The sequence below is a fragment of the Aptenodytes patagonicus genome, chromosome 4, assembly GCF_965638725.1.
Source record: "Aptenodytes patagonicus chromosome 4, bAptPat1.pri.cur, whole genome shotgun sequence".
Taxonomy (NCBI): Eukaryota; Metazoa; Chordata; class Aves; order Sphenisciformes; family Spheniscidae; genus Aptenodytes; species Aptenodytes patagonicus.
Genome location: NC_134952.1, coordinates 80,639,270 through 80,655,085, shown reverse-complemented (window position 1 = coordinate 80,655,085; position 15,816 = coordinate 80,639,270). Strand labels below are relative to the sequence as shown.

At 36.4% G+C, this 15,816-nt stretch overlaps 1 protein-coding gene across 3 annotated transcripts in view; it reads left to right on the top strand.

Moving 5' to 3' along the window:
• Positions 1-15,816, top strand: part of LOC143159853 (bifunctional heparan sulfate N-deacetylase/N-sulfotransferase 3) — a 75,141-nt gene that overhangs the window by 35,115 nt on the left and 24,210 nt on the right. For all 3 annotated transcript variants that reach the window (XM_076337313.1, XM_076337311.1, XM_076337312.1), the window contains exons 4-6: positions 362-516; positions 4,156-4,341; positions 7,061-7,189. In XM_076337313.1, coding sequence (XP_076193428.1) covers positions 362-516; positions 4,156-4,341; positions 7,061-7,189 — 470 coding nt within the window. The remainder of the gene's footprint in view (positions 1-361; positions 517-4,155; positions 4,342-7,060; positions 7,190-15,816) is intronic.

Sequence of the window (15,816 nt, the reverse complement as noted above, 5' to 3'; positions counted from 1 at the left end):
AGTTTGGATAAGGAATACCAGAAAAGAGTTGTCAACATTTTCATTTACACTCTGTATTAAACTCTCTTGTATACAATTTCTCCGATTCCGTCCCTTAGCTACTGATGTTACCGATATAGCACATGCATGTGAGGATGGTGTTGTACCATGCCTTCAAGATACCGTGAAAATGGGGCTCTCAGTCTTTTACTTGGCTATAATTACTTCAGGAAAAGGAATATGTACTTGGAAACATTTAAAATCCTCAGTACTTTAAATGGTCAGATTTTATTATGCTAATTTCTTTCTCACATTTTCAAACATTTGTAAGAATATAATAAAAGTAGAGACTTTACTTCAGAGATTTTTTTTTTTTTTTTAGGCACTGAGGAGGAAGATGAAGGTGACGACCTGTTGTTGAGATCTGTAGATGAGTTTTGGTGGTTTCCCCATATGTGGAGTCACATGCAGCCTCACCTCTTCCACAATGAGTCGTCACTGGTGGAGCAGATGATCCTCAACAAAAAATTTGCCTTAGTGAGTTATATTTTTGCATTTTATACTGAATTTAAGTATTCAGAAACCATTATTCCTATTTTGTTGGAAAATCAATCCTTGTAGAATTTGTTTTAATCTCAAGGAATTGAAAAAAAAAGAAAGTTTTGATACAGTGCTTTTTGCTGTCACTCTCTTTTGTGCTATGAAAATTCTGTTTCTCTACAGTTTGGATTTCCTTCTCAATTGAAGTTTGGGGTTTTTTTATTACTTTATGAAAAATTTTGAATGGAAAAATTCTTTCAGAATGAAGAATTAATATGTTCCCATCTTGGAAAGTCAATATAGATAAGAATTCTTCTATTTCAATATTTTCCTAAATAAAATTTTGTCCAAATAACCCATTGTTTAGATTAGAAAAAATCCAGTTTTCTGAGAGAATAAATACTCCATCAAAATGTGTCAAATGACTATATGAAAATGCTGCATGTTAGTATTAATGAAGTGTGCCACATTTTCAAAGATGCTTTTCTGCAGTGATACCTAATAACATATATTCCCTTTGGATCAGCTTTATAAAAACTTGTTTTGAAAAGCATTGCCTTTACTAATTATCTATTCACAGCAAAGCTCTGAAAAAAAATGTTTCAGTGAGAATATAAGAAAAAATAAAACCAGATCTTTAGGTCTGAGGATACTAGAGAAACAGACTTACCTTTTTCTCTACAGTTAATTTCATACAACAAAACCAAACCAAACTGCCATACATAGTACATATTATTTGTCTGAAGAAGTGGTCCAATGTAAAGACATAAAGTGTTGTATCAGAATATCTCAGCAAACATAACTTGCTTGCTGAAATACACTTCCAACAGCCTAATTTTACTTCTCCCTTTTCAGAATACCCTGGTTGCTCTTTAGCTGGCAGGTAATGACTTTGTTCCTTGAAAGAGCAGCGGGATTTGAAATACCAGAACAAAAAAGAGTGCACTTATGGTCATGTGTCAGTGCATGTAGGAGGAACATATAGACCTCAAATATCGAGCAATTAAAATTTGTATTTGAAAACTTTGCTTTTAAGTAAGGAAGGTATACGCTTTCTTTTGACCAAAGATTTTACCAAGTTTACTGTAAACTCTAGTTGTACTGAATACAGGCCAGCTCAATTTTACTGTTTCTTTTAAAGAAAGCATTTCAGTAGAAGTTAGAACCATGAAAATTTTAAAATCCTTGTGTCCAAAATTCCTTTTTTTTCCCTGTGATTCTGTGTACTGTTGCAAGCTACACTGGAAATTAAATTATTTCTTGTAGTTCTGGTGTGACCTAAGACATCCTCTGGGATTAGTCTACAGTATGTAACCATTAAAGTATGTTATTAGAATAATTCATATTCAACCCTGTTTTAGGTAACGTCATCAATTTCTATTTTCTTCACTACTTTCAATGCTCTTAATACTTACAGATACCTTATATTAAATGTTTTTCATGTGTGAAGCTATGCATAGACATATAGACATGAAGCTACTCATTATGTTTCATTTGCTTAAAGCATTTAAATTAATAACAAAGATAAGTATCCTTTTTTGAAAGAGGCTGAAATTGCTGATGCCTCGTGTTATCAAACTGAATGTGTATATTGCGTGTGAAATGCTCAACTTGGGAATTACAGTCACTAAGAAATAATGGAGACACTGATACATTGAAGATGATAGGCTCATAATTAGAATGAAAGATTTTAATTACATATTTATTACTGCATATTGTAAAACTTGAGGGAAAAACCCTTAAAAATTAGACATTTGTTTATAGCTGAATGAAGGAGATCAAATGGGACATTAGACAATGCCATGTCTTACATGTTCTGTAAAGATTTTTCTTTCTGATGTTTATGCATGCTTAAGGGAAGTAGAAAAGATAAAAGGAAGAGGAATCGAAATATCTGCAATGGAATTAAATAGTGTAAAGCTGGGTAAGCGATGGCGTATCCATTCTTTATCTCCCCATGCAGCAAAACCAATAGGCCAGATCTTACTCATTCCTACTCTGGCAGATTACACATAGTGCACCCCAGCTGTAAACCAGCAGATGACGCGCTTCCTGGGTGCAGCGGGTTTACTGACGGGGTGTTTGGATCTTACCCAGGAGTAGTACGGCCTTACGAGAATTCCAAAAGCTGCACCAGCCTCAGGGTGGTAAAATCTTATGCCCCATTACGTGTGCCGTGAATTGCTAAAGGGAAATAATTTCACCAGTTTTTTAAATATAGAAAAATTAGGGTTCTCAACTGTGATTAAACCATACCTGTCTGTAACACATGCCATTACACTAGGTTCAAAGTAGCCCTTTAATGAGGAAAAAAAATAGCTTTCTTCCCTTGGAGGCTTCACGTCTTTAAAGTCTTATTTCTCACGTTCTTCCAGAGCAGAAGCAAATGCTGCTTTTTGTGAGTTTGCTTTGTTTTAAGCTGTTAGTAAAGTTGTCATATTTAAGTTATAACAGATACATCTAATATTGAACCATGACTATTTAAGTTTAAGTCCAGTACATTAGTTTTCCTGCAGTAGTCCGGTCCTCCTCCAGAAAAGATGAAGAAATGATTTTACTAAGGTCACGCACCCATTTTTCTTTGAGATAAGACTTAGAGTTTTTCATATTCCTTAGTAACTAGTTTATTCAAAGGAAGCGACCCAAGTATCAACCAACTTTCACCTTTGCACACAAAGTATGATTAGAAAATATGGTGAAGATGACCATACAAATACAAACAATATAAAAAACTCTTAAACAGAATTCAAAGGTTGTGCAAAGGCAGTTTTCCTAAATCATTGCAACACAACATCATCTTATGGACAGCGTATTCTGCTAATCAGACTATCAAAGAAATATCTGTTATATACTGTTCCTTTGAAAAGTAACCTGAAAGAAAGGAGAAAAGGTGTCAAAATTCATTAGAGTATGTTGGAAACCAGAAACTGGAAAGAAAATACATTGAATGTCAAGAGAAGGTAATACCAGCAAGGTCAGTATGTAAACAAGATAAATGACGGGAGTCTGCGAAAATAGATGAGGTACTACAAAAGGGGTTAGTCTACAACATCTGCCTAGTATCCTCAGAATTTTACAAGTCGTTATCTTTTCTCCTTTTTTAAAATGACACTAAAATGGTCAAGCTGGTTTTTGAATATGGTTTTATGCTTCAAGTGGACTAGAGGGGAAATGCGGTGACTCTGAAATTTAGCTAACAATCCAAGTAATTGTGTAGGGGCATGTAGTGGAAATCACACTTTTGTTATTGTAACTGCCAAATGCTACCTGTTGTGTTGAATATGTGCCAGTAATTTTCTCTCTGAACTCTTAGTTTGTGAGCAAATTCCTTGCAAGAACTTGAAAGAGTGCAGCTTTCTGTTTAATGTAGATTGAAGAAAACAATGTAAAATACATCTGTATCACTCTTCCTTACATACTCATAAAAATATTTATTAAAAAGACTTTTGTATTAAAATCCTGCATTTCATCTTCACCGTGCTGCTTTCCACCTCCCTTACGTATCAGCATATTTTGATATCACCATTATTTGCATTTCAGACCTGTTCTTGATCTCTCACAAACAAAGGATGAGAAATGCCAAAACATCAAGTTTCTCAAATTTTTGAAAGCAGTCATTGTTCTGTTATGCTTTAGGAACATGGTATTCCAACTGATTTGGGCTATGCAGTGGCTCCACACCATTCTGGAGTCTATCCAGTACACGTTCAACTTTATGATGCCTGGAAAAAGGTCTGGAATATCAGAGTCACCAGCACGGAAGAATACCCACATCTGAAGCCTGCAAGGTATAGACGAGGCTTCATCCACAAAAATATCATGGTGAGTTGTATTTATGATGTTCATATTACAACCACTCTACCATTTTATGAACAATTTGTTTTTAAGTGGAAAAGCACGGTACCCTGAAAGTTCACACTGTGAGAAGCACATATTGCTGTGCATAAGTAGCAAGATATATTTGACAGTATCTTGTTAATTAAAATCAGTCTGTTGCTGATGATGCTACTGCTGATGAAGGTGGCCTCCAGGCACCCCACTGTTAACAGTTAACAGGCTGTTAACTGTTGTAGTGCTACTGTTAATACTGGTTCAGAGATCTCAAGGAAAAAGTCAACTTTGCATCTTTTAACAGAATATTATGGGTTAGATTTTTAGCAGGTTTTAAATTTGCATAGCACCATTAGCTGCAAAAGAGTTTTGCCAGTTTATGCCATCTGAGAATCTGGATCTTGGTGTGTAAATATTTTTTTTTCTTCCATTTGAACGGTGGACAGTTGCCCTCGTTTTGCTTCCTGCCATACAGAAGTGTGAACTGTGCTTTGCACTGTGGCTTAACCCCACAGATAGGCTTTGGGCCCAGGTGATCAGTCTGGATGCAGGGCAAGCACTCAGAAGGCTGGAGGGAAAGAAGACACGTACACACACCACACCCCCCTCCAGGCTATGAAGCTGCTCTGCTGGGGCAGCCACAAGTCAAATCACACAATTTTTCTGTATTACATAATTCACAGCGTTGTTCACTGACAGCAGTATTTGCCAAAAGGGGTTATACACGACTGACATGGAAGGCGTTATGCTAATACCATCTGGTCACTGGGGCGTAGGCTATTTCTGATTCACATATTGCCATTATTATCTGAGAAGTGTTTCAAAACGACTTTCCAAAATACTTGATGGTATGTTCTTGAGTAAGTTTCTTTTGGAGCATGTAGGAGAGCGGTGAATGGGAAAGATCCTAGTGTGTGTACTGTGTTATACCTCTAGCTAGAACAAGCAGTTTTGGACGGTCAAGTGCCCTAGCGCAAGACCGCCACTTAGCTTATAACAGAATTCTGGTATTGTCCTCAAGTTACCATGGATACCACTTTTCTAAGCAAAATAATAATATTTAAAAGTTTTGATCTATTTTTGGATGAAGCAAACTAAAATGATCTCCAAGGCATCCAGGAAAAAAATTGACACCATACAGATTTGAGCTACAGTTTGTTCTCCTCAAAGCAATAGCTGCACATAAAATAATGGGTTTGTGGATATGCTCAGGGGACATGAAGCATTTGAGGTAGACTGATTGACTCTCAGAATCTCCAAAAATCTTTCATAAATTTTTGTAAAAACGTGTCATTTGAAGACACATAAAGAGTTTTAACACAAGGACACTGGCGCCAAAAATCTATTTCCAAGAACAGTCGTATAAAACCACCTGTTTTGGGAGTCTCAAGCTTTCAGTTCTCCTGAAAAGTTTACCTCTGCAGGCTAATAGCGATTAATATATTCAGTAACAAAACCGTTGTGTAAGATTTGCCAGAGCATTTCCCATCCAGTACAGCTTCATTCCCTGCCTCTGTGAGGAATTGTTCTCATATTTCATTGGTGAAATCCAAAGGTTTTTAAGAACTACATGCAAGTTTATAGCAAACACACAAATTCCATACGTTTTCTGACAACACAGAATTTACAATTTGTGGTCACAGTATCCTGTACATTACAAAAAAGATGTTGAGAAATGACACAACAAGAAATGAAGAGTATCTACAAAACCACAGTCTATGTCAAGTAAGGGATTTGTTTGCTTTAAAAGTTTAAGCTATCATATAATAAATGTTCTAAATTGGACTAAAATGTTTGAGAAGTATCCCAGTTTAAGAATTATATGTGAACATCAATACTCAGCTGTTGATCTTCCATAAAAAATAGACATAATTGAAATACTTTCCAGCAAATTATTTTCTGAAGTTGATAGAAAATACTCTGAAGTTCTACTGGAAAACTAACTGCATTTATTAATTCTTCCTATTCAAAAGACTTGTTCTTTGCATGTTTTTAAAAATACATGCTTTTGTTTATGCTACTTTTTATTGCAACTGATCTTACAAAACTAGCACAGTTGAATGAGAAGCAAATCTTTCTTATAATGTGAGCATTATTGGCAAAATTCATCATGTGTCAGTGTAGAATTATTGGTGGTGATGCCTAAGCCAAAAAAAAAAAAAAAAAATTTGACTTTCAAATTCCAGTTTAAATTTACAACAAAGCCATCTTTCAAATAAAAAGTGGAACTGATTAATACAATACAGATAATATTTTAGATTATTTTTCAAATTATTTTAAAATTTTAGAAATCTTTGATGACCAGACTTCAAATACTCAGTGTTAGGATCAGGTGTTACGGACAAAATTAGTTTGAGGAGGTTGCTGAATTGTAACTTATTGATTGAGGTCAATCTCCGGTTTCAAACAAAATGTGATGAATTTTTGGACATTATGATTTCACTGATAATAATAACATTTTCATTGATAATAATAATGTTGTTTCTTTCAGTAAGCACTATTTATTGATCTGCCAGTGTATTAATTCAGCTAGATCATTATTGACTTCTGGCAAAGTTGTGATGCCAAATCTACCCAGGAATTATCACAAAGGAACATTATCAGTTATGTATTACTTATCTGGCATTTATTATCTCATTAAAAGTACAAGCTTTTTTTTTGTGAATGTCTTCTGAATTTTTCTTTTTTTTTTTTTTTTAAATGCACTCAGGTGCTTCCTAGGCAAACTTGTGGCTTATTCACCCACACAATTTTCTATAAAGAGTATCCTGGAGGCCCAAAGGAACTAGACAAAAGTATTCAAGGAGGAGAGTTGTTCTTCACAGTGGTTCTCAATCCAGTAAGTACACTGTAATTTTGAAATGTTCTTAAAAAATTAGTTAAAGGAGAAGTTACTGAATGCTTCAAGGCCAATCAGCTGGGTCTCCCAAATAGTGATGATTGGTCACAGTGAGTTCTTCTGCTTTTTCAGTTAATTTAAGATCTAATATTATCTATGCTCTGTTAGTTGTACAAAGACAATCTCTACTTTTTTTGACAACTGTTTTGTTTGTAATGCAGTAGTAGCAACCTTTCTTGTTCGTCTTTACTTTTGCATTAAATAAGAACCCTGAGATTTAATTTTTAAAAGAATTCAAGCATTAAGAACTGGTGTTACTATGAGACGAGTACCTCAGGTGGAGTCCATTTTCCTGCTCTGCCAAATTCATAATCAGAAATGTTGGGAACACTCACTGGTTTGAGAAGGTTGCAAGCAAGGAGTACTTGCGCTTAAATCTGTTTTGAGAATTTTCAGTTGCCGATTCATAATAGTTTCAAGAAAAGATCCAAGTAAATGACCCACGTAGTTAATACATCTGCTTAACCTTTCATTTATCTTCAATGGAATAATAAACAACAAACGAGGCTATGAAACTACAGAATACTGGCAGAAGAGAACAGTATGGTACTTCAAAATGGCATGGGATTAGGTCGGTTGCATCAAAACTGACCTTTTAGACAAGCTTTTAGGTGAGCTTTTCATCTGAAGTCCAAATGAAACATATAAATAAAATTTACCCGTTTTATACAAATGTAATCACTAGGACTCATTTTCTCAGAACACCAAAGGGAACAAAACGTATTTCCACTCAAATCCTTTGGAATAATAGCCTAAATATTTTTGTGCCCTTTTTTAATCTTCCATAATTTAATGGAAGTCCGAAGGAAAAAAGCTTCTGTCAGCTACTTCAGCAATTTATATGCAGGTCTATTTTTCAAGCCTCAAATTCTTTCAGGCTATAGTTTTGGTTCTTTGAGAGCAGTTACTGTGCTTTGTTCTCCTTTTTCATGTTCACATAGCAGAATTAGGCAATAAAAACTTCACTTCCTCAGCACACGTGGCCTGCCTTCTAGAGGATGGCAGTAGTCCCAGTCCTAACTTTGATGATATATATCATTTCAGTCACAGTATGTTACCAGAGGTGAGACCTGGAAAATTCCTTGGAGGGAGGGTATTGGTACCATAGCAATGCTTTGGCAATATATGGGTTTTAACTAAGGGTTACTAGCTTAACAAATGCGACTTAGTGGAAGACATATAGTAACAACATTTTTGAGTGAGGACAAACTGTATTCCATTTTGAAACACAGCCACAACTTAGCCAAAAACTATTTTACTGTCTTACAACAGTAGGGAAACAGCAAAATTTAATACAGTTGCTCAAGGCATAAGCCTTTCAAATTAAAAGAATGAAGAGAATGGAGGGGAAGACAAGATAAGCAGTGAAACAATCATGATTATTGGTATCAATCATAAAAGTTTGATCATGCCTGCCTAACATCCTTGATTGTGAGTACAGTAATGTCTCTTTATATATTACAATTAGATCTTCGATTTATGCATTGCAATGTAGACTGTATGATCACTTAGTTCTGAGAAATAGAATATCCCCGATACAATACAGGCTAAAAGAATAGAAGTTAAATGCGCTATTTTCTAAATACAACTGTAAATGAATATTAGGCTGAAATTTGCCAAAGACAAATTGCTGCAATCCTTCTAAGGAGTGCCTTTGAAAAGATGATGTGTCTGGTTTTAAATATCTGCTTATAAACAGTTTCTAAACTTCTAAGCATTAGCCTGGCATGTAATCAATTTAAAGATTAGGGTTTGCATCTTTGTGTTTTTTAAGTATTACATGTATTTATACCATAATTTGCAAGTCAGAGTTGGGCAAAGATTAGGCATTAAAATGAAAACTAAGTAGCTTTAGGAATTTGTCTAATTATGAACTGGCATTTTGGATTTTGTAAGCTTTACTGTGTTTTCATTAAAATTGCTGGGATTTCTAATGTGAAACACCTAGATTTTCAGACGATGCAAAAATTCCGTTATGAGGCATTTTTTAAACGTTATTTTTCACTCATGTAAAAGTACGAAGAAGAAACCTTACCTAGGAATCATTACGGTGTCAGCTGAATAATATTCTCAACAGTGAGTACAAAAATATTTAGTTTCCAAAAATGAAAAATGTGGGTGTAAATTAAATGTAAATCTTAACAAAGGCCTTCATTACCTTTTCTGGTTTAATTTGGATAACTGTTCTTAAGTGAATATAGTTTCTGAGGTGTAAGTTATTAGGCTGAGGCTTTAGAAACTGAGTACCCTACACTGAAATAAATGCCCTTAAGAATAAAGCCTAAAATTTCTTTGCGGTTTGTCTGTGTAATGGTAGCTATTCACAAGAGAGACTCTGCTTCCTTATAGTATGCTAGATCAACCACAATCTGCAGAATAAACCACAAAAAAACCACAGGACCATATGTGCATCTGTAAGCTTTTGACGTGAGAACCAGCATTATTGCCCTGTTCCCAGGGCATTGTACAGTTAGAAGTCCTGCAGGTGAGAAAAGCATCAGGAAATCCTGCTCTGCAAATGATCTCTGCTAGTTGTATTTTAGATGGGAGCTAAGAGTTGGTTTGTTGGAGTAGCTAATCTTGTGGTTGGCAAGCTGTATTTATGTGGTATGCATTTATATCCCCACACTGCTGGTTCGATTGCAGTCTGATGGTGGCTGTAAAGTGATCTTGACAGCTATGCCCGTTGTGTTCATAAGGCATCTAGAATGCTGAAGTGCCACCAACCTGAAAAAGAGCCCAAGTAGTAATGTAACATGCTATCTGTTTTTCCAATAGTATTTTGTATGTCTGTCTTCTGTTAAAGATTTTGCTGACTTCAGCGGCCCTTAGGCAAGATTGTAATATATCAGGATCTTGCACAAAATATTTTACAGGGGAAAAAAATAAAAAGAAAAAGGAAAAAAAAGAAGCCTTCAGCAGCCCTGTATTATTAGCATACTGGCGTTATTTTCCCCACATTATCGGTTGAATAATTGACTTAGACGGAGGTTGTGTGACTTGCACTAATTTAGCCAGGGAATTCTATATCAAAGGCACAAGGAAAACATGCCTTGTAGAAGTCATAGAATCATGGAATAGTTTGGGTTGGAAGGGACCTCTAAAGGTCATCTAGTCCAACCCCCCTGCCGTGGGCAGGGACATCTTCAACTAGATCAGGTTGCTCAGAGCCCTGCCCAACCTGACCTTGAATGTTTCCAGGGATGGGGCACCCACCACCTCTCTGGGCAACCTGTGCCAGTGCTTCACCACCCTCAGCGTAAAAAATTTCTTCCTTATACCTAGTCTAAATCTACCCCCCTTTATTTTAAAGCCATTGCCCCTTGTCCTGTCGCAACAGGCCCTGCTAAAAGTTTTCAGTGATGAGTACCTTATCCAGAGAGCTCTCTGTCTTTGTTTTATTATTTCGCATTGTTACTATTTTGTACTGACTTTAAAACATTTTAGCAAGTATTTTTCCTGATAAACTTGTTAGAATCTTCAGTGACTTCAGATCCACCTATCTCTGTCTGCCCTATTCAGTGAAGTTCTTGGATTAATAAAACAAATTTCTGTTAAATGTTTCTTACAATGAAATTGTACCAGTCTCCTAAATATGTCTTGTAAATTATGAAGGAAGTGAGCAATTAGATTTTGAGCTATATATAATGATGGGGGTAGGTATAGACACTGCCATCAACTGTACCATTTCTTCTCAGGTTTGCTAGTAAATCTCTATCAATACTGACAAGACTATCAATACTTCTGAACTGCTCTGAAAATAATTAGACCTAAGAACCAAGCCAAACTAAACACAGCTGAACTGAACATACCTTTATAAAAACTATTTGAATATTTCTTTGTCTGCCACTGTATATTTTTCCTCATCTGTAACATACATACATATTGCTTCTTTATGAAAATATGTCTGTACTAGTTACCTGTCTGTGCCATAGCCATTGTTTCTGTAGGTAGTTGGTGTGGAACATGTACAATAAAATAAGCTAAGTAAAACCTGAGACCAGAACAGTTCAAAAAGCACTGATATAATAAAGTTTTCAGACACCTAAGTTACAAATGAGCTTCTTTTAGCTTGCACATGTGTTGCAATGGATTTAAGTACCAAAACTTGATTAACTGAGTAACTAAGGCTATCTATTGCAAAATTATTTGTTTGATATATAACAGTACTGTTCAGTCATTAACAGGAACATAACAAATCTGACTGTCTTGGTGAATAGCTATATGTTACGATAATACATAACCATAAAGGCTATACACCCTTCATCCTTCCAGGAAAAGTAAAAATTGTGACTGGAACAGGATTCTGCTAAGGACAGCACTGCATATTGCAGCATTTTCTCTAATGATGTGCGTGTTCTCCCAAGAGAGCAGCTATTAGAGATGAGCTATTGGAGCAGCTATTGTCAGATGAACACTTGAAATTCACTCACCTGTCCCACCAGGCTGATGGAGGCTGCAGAGTAAGAGGCAAACGTTGAACAGCTCTTGTTTTCCTTGAGGCTGCATGGCCAGCAACCTAAGCTGACGCAAATGGTGTGTTAGCTTGCTCTGTGCTACACAGACAATAGGAATATGAGTTCACTGTTCTATGAAATAACTTGCTTATAGTTAAACCAATTTAAAAAGGCATTATTGCGAACAGCATGTTATATCCCAGTAACAGAAGAGGAAGGTTCCTATCTGTGAGTTTGTATATTTGGATTCTGTGGAATGTACACTAATCAATAATCTTAACATGTGGATCTGCACATTTTGCACAGCGAAGTCAGTGGGATTTTTCCCATTTCCTTCCCATTGTCATTCCTGTTAGTGGGATAATGTGTAGGTATATCCATGTTCCTTATTCTTTAAGGCATTGACACACTGCGGAAGGAATAGAGTTCAAAATAATGCAGAGTGTTGTATAATGAAGTTGTGGAAATCCATGGTACAAGTTCATCCAGAACACTCTGCAGACTCAATCTTATGTGCAAAACTGGAAGCAGTTGACTGAAGAGGACTATGAAGGACTGAGACTCCAATTTGAAGAAAAATCAAAATGATCAAGATTGATTATATTTGAAAAGAGATGAAAAACAGAAACAGCTATGAAATTGCATGAAGAACTTAGACAATTAACTCCTGTTACCTGACTAGAAACAGAAAACCAGAGGATAGCCAATTAAATGAGGATGAGAATTTTAATGAGAATTGTATCAGGATCTTCCTCCAAGGTAGTGTTTTTGACATCAAGAACTTAACAAGATTTGAAATACAGAATAAAATTTGATTGGCTATTCATGCCTGTAGTAGTTGGTAAGACATGGATTCCATATAAACTTCCATGCTTTATGTAGCCCTTGAAAGCAGGGGAGACTTTCATAGAGGATTTTTTTTCACACATCTCTCAGCTGTAAAGTATCCTGTACTTTCCTCATACATAATCTCTGATGCCATCTGCTTCTGTAGGCAGCATACTGCATGAGATAAACAGGCCAAACACAGGACAGACCTACTAGTTTTATTCATGTTTTTATACGGAAAAGCTTACTGTTTTTCTAAGTGCAAAATTTCGATAATAAAAATAAAATTCATGAAGCAGATCAACAGTATGAAATGGAGTATATCTCATCTGCTTTCTACCAGTTCTTTAGATTTTTATTCCTAACATTTATTCCAATTTGTTAATCTGTTTGGTTTAGTTTTCGAATGATGATGTGGAAGGTAAGGTATATTTTGATGCTAAAATCCAAGTAATCTAGTAAACCCAATTTTTCTTAATGTTAAGATTGCAACTTCGATGAGAGACATGGTCTAAAACAATATTGATGCTCCTTTTCCAGTAGCATCAGTAAAAGTTAAGGTGTCTCAGTTTAACTTTGTAGAAGGCACACATAACCCAGTCCTAAAATATCCTTTGAACTATGGAAGATACAGATCGGGTGGAAGATACAGATCGGGAGCTTTGCTATCCTACGAGATGAATGTTTAAGGGAAAACAACGATTCATGAAAATCTTCTATACCTTTTCTGCCCCCGAGAAAAACAAACAGAACAGAACACAGTAATTGCATTACATGCATTTACATGCACTTCCTTACAAAGTACCATGTGTCTACAGATCTAAAGGAAAAGGAAAATGCCCTGTGGAGAGGAATTTGGTGAAAGCCTTCAAATGGTTGACAGCCCAACAGTGAAACTAATGTGTGGCCAGCTGTGTGTTCTCCGTATGGTTTACAGCAGTACTGATCAAGAGGGAAGGCTGTTAATGGTTTAGGCCCTGTGTCTGATCTTAAAATAATTGTAATCTTTGTATGCATTCAGTTCTAAGTATTATTTTCCTCTAATTTTTACCTCTCCCAAGTTACAGTGAGTAGAGCTGTTACTAAGTTAATTGACTTGCAGCAAAGGAGAAATTACGTGCTTTAGCACTGAAAATGAGAGGACTTATATGAGCACCAGCAGAACCTACTGTATCTTAATGTGACCCTGAACAAGATGAATAGCCAGGCTTTGGGACTACGGAGAAAAATACAAAAACAAAGGCATTCACGCTCAAATCTTCCCTTTCTGTCTGTCCCACTTTGCACAACCTCTTATTTAATCATACTGAGTGTGAGAGGCAGGAAAGATGACAAATGTGTTGAGAAGGGCACTGATGTGCAGGTACCTCTGAGCTCTGATGTGTGGGGTTCCTTGTCGGCATCCCACGGTAGTGCCATTGGGAGCATAGCTTGGCCTCTCTGGTGGGCTGGTTCAGTTCGGCAGGCTTGGCCCACTTCATGGCTGAGTGAGAAAGGCAACAGTTTCATCTCTTCCCTGTCCTCTCATGCCCGTTTTAGGAACTCTTGGGAACTCCAACGATAGTTTGGGGAGTTGGCATGAATTCGGGAGGGGGGGAAGTCAGTTTTGCCTAGCATTTTGATTGACTGCAAAATAGAAGTGCCTTCCTTCCTATCTATTCTTCATAACCCACCCATAAAAGCCAGAGTCTGGTATTTTGTGGATGGAATAAACAAAATATAAAAAAACCCTAAATAAACAGGCAGCATGGAAAGACTGTGGAACAGACGGGATTAGCTCTCTAATTAGAGGTGATTAAATAAATGCATTGAAATTGTGGGCAATAAGAAAACTTTGCCCTTCTTCAAAATTCTGAAATGGAAAGCCCTGTACAAGTGGTTTACAGCTATTAGTGAAGCAAGTCTTTTGGACAGTACTGCCAGTTGGGAAATTGGGTCACAAGGGTAACAAGCAATTTACAAAGGCAAAAAAAAGTTTGTGCAACAGCTGAAAATAAACTCAGGTTTCCTGACTGTCAGATTAATAATTCAGAACTACACCAAATACATAATTTTGTTTGATCTTATAATGGAGCCAGGGAAGATTTATATTTATAGTGGAGATACTGCTATGTAAATCAAATTCAACTACTTGGCTTGCTGTCTTTGCAAGCGGACAGATCCACGGCAGCTGTGAAACCAGCAGGACAGCCTCAGAACAAAAAAGGGAGTTGCAAGCTGGAATCTCTCTGTGGTGGAATTGAATGCAGCTTTTCTGGTAGCATACAGGTCTAAAAGGAATATCTTTCAACTATTAAAAATATATATTCAAGCATAGACTGCAATCTAATTCATTATTCTATCACTTTGTTAGTCTAATGGAGCAAAACCAGCTGTTACTGAGTCTCTGAGTACCTGAAACAGAACTCTTCTGAGTAACGTGGAGACAATATCAGAACTGCAAACAGAGTGTGTACAATGCCAAATTAATTGGAATACAGGCGTTCTGAGAGTTAGACATACTCTGGTGGCCTTTACAATGTGTAAACATTTGTTCAGTAGCTAAAATATCAGCAATATACTAAATTGGTAATGCATCTGCTTCTAGTGCCTAGCAGCGATCACCTAATTAATTGTCAATCATAATTTAACTTCATTTTAAAGTGTTGTGCTTAACTTCATTGAGTTGGGAGGCCTCTATGCTGCCTTTTAATGTTGTTGCACAGATTGGAGGGTGACACAGTGCCCATGACAAAAGTACCTTAATGACTGGTTTAACAGTATGAATTTATTCAAGTCGGATTGCCTGCAATAGATTTATATATGGTAAAAAAGATGAAAGATGTGCTCAGTCCATAAGAAATGGATATTACCAATTTTATCTTGTACCAACTCTTCTAGTTCCAGATTTAAAATACCAAAAATAATAATAAATCTGGTTAACAACATCAGTGTCACTGCAAGTCTCAGTCCTCCCTCCACTTCCCTGATGCTTGCCAAAGAGGGTACAGCTAACCTCTGAAAAGGGAGTCTTCTCTCTGCTCTTGGGTTGCAGCCCAATCCTGACAGCTTAGTGCAGTGGCCTCCAAAGTGGGGTATGTGCACCCCAGGGGGTGCGCAAGATGATCCATTCGGGTGTGGGAAGAAAATATTGGAACTTCAGTATTAGAAGTATATAATTTATAAATAAATATACATACATTAGGGATGCATGCTCAAAAAATTTTCACTGATAGGTGCGTGCGATCAAAACAGTTTGGAGATCGCTGGCTTAGTGGACTACTGTTCTACAGGCTTTTTACT